Genomic DNA, 4,140 nt, shown 5'->3' with positions numbered 1-4,140 from the left:
CGCTTTTACATAAAAAACAATTTAGATTACAAAATCCGAGACGACATAACAAGTAAAAAAAATGAATTCGAATTTTTCGTTCTAGAGATAATAAACAGACCTATCACAAAAAATGTTTTAATCATTGTGACATACCGACCACTAACTTATGATGTCAATTTGTTCATCGAATGTTTAGATGATATTTTGCTGGTTGCAAATCATGAAAACAAATTAATAATAGTTGCAGGTGATTTCAACATTGACCTGTCAGAAAGTAACAACAACAACAATAAGTTCAATTTTTTGCAACTTATGAACAGTTACAGTTTACAACAAACAATAACACTTCCGACAAGAGTAGAATGTAATCGACAATCTATTATTGACAACATCTTCACAAACATTCCTGAAAACATCTTGGTTTCCGGCGTTATTTCTCACTGTCTTTCCGACCACCAGCCAGTTTTTTCATCAATCAATCTTTCAAAAAAAAATGTTTATGTTTCCTGAAAAAAGAAATGCTCCATCAGTAAAATTTTCTTATTCAACAAACAGAATCAACAATCTAAATCAACGTCTCAGTCAGGTGAACAGGCAAGTCGTATATGAGAGTGCAAATATTGAAGAGGCATTCCAAACTTTTATAATTATTTTCCAGGAATGTTTTCGTGAATGCTGTCAAGTTACCAATCGAAATACTATTATAAAAACAATAAAAAACAAACCTTGGGTTTCTTCTGAGTTAAAAAATCTCATCACAAAAAGAAATAAAAGTTACAAAAAGTTTCTTTTGATTCCTAATAATAATAATTTAAATAAATTCAAAAGCCTTAAAATAACTTGTAATAAACTAAAAAAATCTTTAAAAAAAAATTATTATCATCATCTTTTTGAAAAATATAGAGGAGATAGCAAAAAAACGTGGACTGCTCTGAACGAGTTAAAAAACGGAAAAGACGTAAAACCCGATAGTATACAAAAATTAACAAATGAAGAAATTGAAATACCTGACCCAGCAAATGCTTTGAATAACTATTTTGTTGAATTAGCACCGAATTTACTGAAGCTCATTCCACGGAATTCTCACTGTAAGAATTACTTCAAGACATTTGTTTCCAACTCGTTTTTTTGTAGATACGCAACGGCTGATGAGATCATTGCAACAACAAAATCTTTGAAACAAAAAACATCAAGTGGCTACGATGACATACCAACAAAAATTGTCGTCTCTACGATTCATTCTACTGTGTTTGTTCTAGAATATTTGATAAATCTATCTTTTGAAAAGGGCAAATTTCCAAGCTGTCTCAAAATCGCCAAGGTAATTCCTATTGAAAAAATTAAAGAAAAAACAGATTTATCAAATTTTTGCCCTACATCACTCTTGCCAGCATTTTCAAAAATACTTTAAAAACTAATGCACCGACGAATGACTAGTTTTTTTGCAAAAAAATAATATTTTGTCAAATTCCCAATTTGGTTTCAGAGAAAAATTTTCTACAGAGTTAGCAATCGTAGAACTAGTTCGCAAGATTGGCATCAATACTGAATGTAAGAGATTTGTCATTGGAACGTGCTTAGATCTGTCGAAAGCATTTGATTGCATCAACCACGACATCATGCTCAACAAGTTGGAAAAGTACGGTTTTAGAAATACATCACTGCATTGGTTTCGTAGCTACTTAACAGAAAGAAAACAATTTGTCTATGTGAACGATGAAATTTCCAGTCTGCTCGGAAACAACAACGGTGTGCCTCAAGGAAGCATCCTAGGTCCTTTGTTATTTATATTGTACATAAACGATCTTCCAGCTGCATCAGTGTTTTTTGACTACGTAATTTATGCTGATGACACGAATGTTTTTAGCAGCGGCAGATCAATAAAAGAACTTATTGAGGAAACAAACAGTGAGTTAAAAAACATAATCTCTTGGTTCGAAGCCAATAAACTTTCAATTAACAGTTCAAAAAGCCAAATGATGGTTTTTGGACCCGTACAATATCTAAATTACAAGGAGCCGTATAAAATCATCCTAGGTAACAACACAATTGTTGAAACAAAGTGTTTAAAACTTCTAGGCATGCTGCTCGATCAGAAACTCTCCTTCAAACATCACATAAAACAAGTATCATCCAAACTTTCAAAGTCAATAGGAATGATAAACAGAGTAAAATCATTTTTGCCAAAAAACTGTTTGAATCTTCTGTATAATTCCCTGTGCATTCCGTTAATAAACTACTGCAACATTGTATGGGCTTCATCGTACCACACATCAACCTTACCAATAGAAATATTAATCAAAAGAGCAGTTAGATTGATAACGAGATCCAAACGATTTGAACACAGCCAACCATTGTTCAACAGCACGCGAAACTTGAATTTCTCGAAACTCAACATTTACTTTCTGATGATTTTTGTTTATAAACAGTTAACCAATCGATTACCTGATTTATTTAACAGTTATTTCAAGATGAAACAACAATGTCGGCAACAAAATAATCTTGTCTCTAACAAATCGAAAACAAATATTTTGTTCTCTCACGTGTATTGCAAGGGACCGAGAATCTGGAACGAAATTTTAAACAGTGGATTTAATTTTGAATTTATTTCGTTAAACAATTTTTAAAAAAAGTTAAAAGAATATTTACTTAAGTTTAAAACATAAATTTTTTGTTTTTGAAATTACGTTTAAATTCTGTTGAAAACTTATAACATTTTAAAAATTATGTCAAGGTGGTCACACTCGATGAGTTTCTGAAAAGAACTCTACTGTGGTCATCCTGTCTTCTTCCTATTGATATAAAGGGGAGAGAATTCTTTTTTTCTCTTTTTTTTAGATTAATTTTGAGAAGCAAATAAAATTCGTTTGGTTTCGTTTTGTTTCGTATGTATGTATGTTTGTATGTATGTAAGTATGTTTGTTTGTTTGTTTGTATGTATGTATGTATGTATGTATGTATGTATGTATGTTTGTATGTATGTATGTATGTATGTATGTTTGTTTGTTTGTATGTATGTATGTATGTATGTATGTATGTATGTATGTATGTATGTATGTATGTATGTATGTATGTATGTATGTATGTATGTATGTATGTTTGTATGTTTGTATGTATGTATGTATGTATGTATGTATGTATGTATGTTTGTATGTATGTATGTATGTAAAAACATACATACGTCTTCACTCTGTTCTTTTCGCTCAATTAACAATTTTTTTATAATTCTCTCACAAATCATCACCTACTATTACTACAACCACTACTTCTACTACTGCTACTACTTCTACTACTGCTACTACTACTACTACTGCTGCTGCTAATACTATTGTATCTCCTTCATCATCATCGTCGTCTTCGTCACCATCATCATCACCATAAATATCTTCATTGTCATTCTGATCACATCCACCATTATCTCTTAAGCTTCGTTTCAACGCTTATTTAATATACTTCTGTACATTTGGAGCCATTACATTCACCATCATCATCATCACCATCGTCACCATCATCACCATCATCATCATCATTGATGGCAAGCCAAACGAGAATGAAAAGAAGTTGAGGTAACTTCATTTCATTTTACATCAAGACATGCACACCTACTGTTCCGAAAAAATCACATTAATTAGTGTTTAATGACACTAACTGACATCAATTAGCACCAAAATAACATTATGTAAGTCAGGCAACTTTTTACAACATCAAATAACATTAAATGTTATTTATATTACATTATATATATTAAAAATAGTATTAAAAGGACAAGCCATAACATTAAAAATATGATTACAATAACATTAAATCACATCAAAATAACACTAAGATAACATCAAAGTGGCATCAAATAAATTGAAATTAAACCTCAAACAGAATGTTGACATCACTAAACATCACGTTTGAAGATATGCACAATGTCTAACTTTTTAACCTAACTGAAGGTTCTGAAAGGCTCCCTGAAGGTTAGTTTCCAAATTAGTTCCATATACGTTTTAATGTTTTGGGGTTCCAAAAGCGTCCTTAATTGAATTATTTATTAACTGGGAGTTCTTAAATGATACTAAATTTCTTTTATTATTCAATTTTGGGTTTTAAAATGGTTCCAAATTTATTTGTTCGCTTAGAATTCTCAATTATTTTTCTTTTTCAATATTCTTA

General features: G+C 30.8%; 1 protein-coding gene across 1 annotated transcript in view; it reads left to right on the top strand.

The window, feature by feature from the left end:
- HELRODRAFT_183625 (hypothetical protein) overlaps positions 1–591 on the top strand; it is a gene marked incomplete at both ends in the record, with an annotated part of 2,004 nt that extends 1,413 nt beyond the window's left edge. The window contains one exon of the mRNA XM_009013218.1: positions 538–591. Coding sequence (XP_009011466.1) covers positions 538–591 — 54 coding nt within the window. The remainder of the gene's footprint in view (positions 1–537) is intronic.
- Positions 592–4,140: the final 3,549 nt, after the last annotated feature.

This window comes from Helobdella robusta (genome assembly GCF_000326865.2).
Source record: "Helobdella robusta unplaced genomic scaffold HELROscaffold_112, whole genome shotgun sequence".
Taxonomy (NCBI): Eukaryota; Metazoa; Annelida; class Clitellata; order Rhynchobdellida; family Glossiphoniidae; genus Helobdella; species Helobdella robusta.
This window is presented reverse-complemented; position numbering and strand designations above follow the sequence as displayed.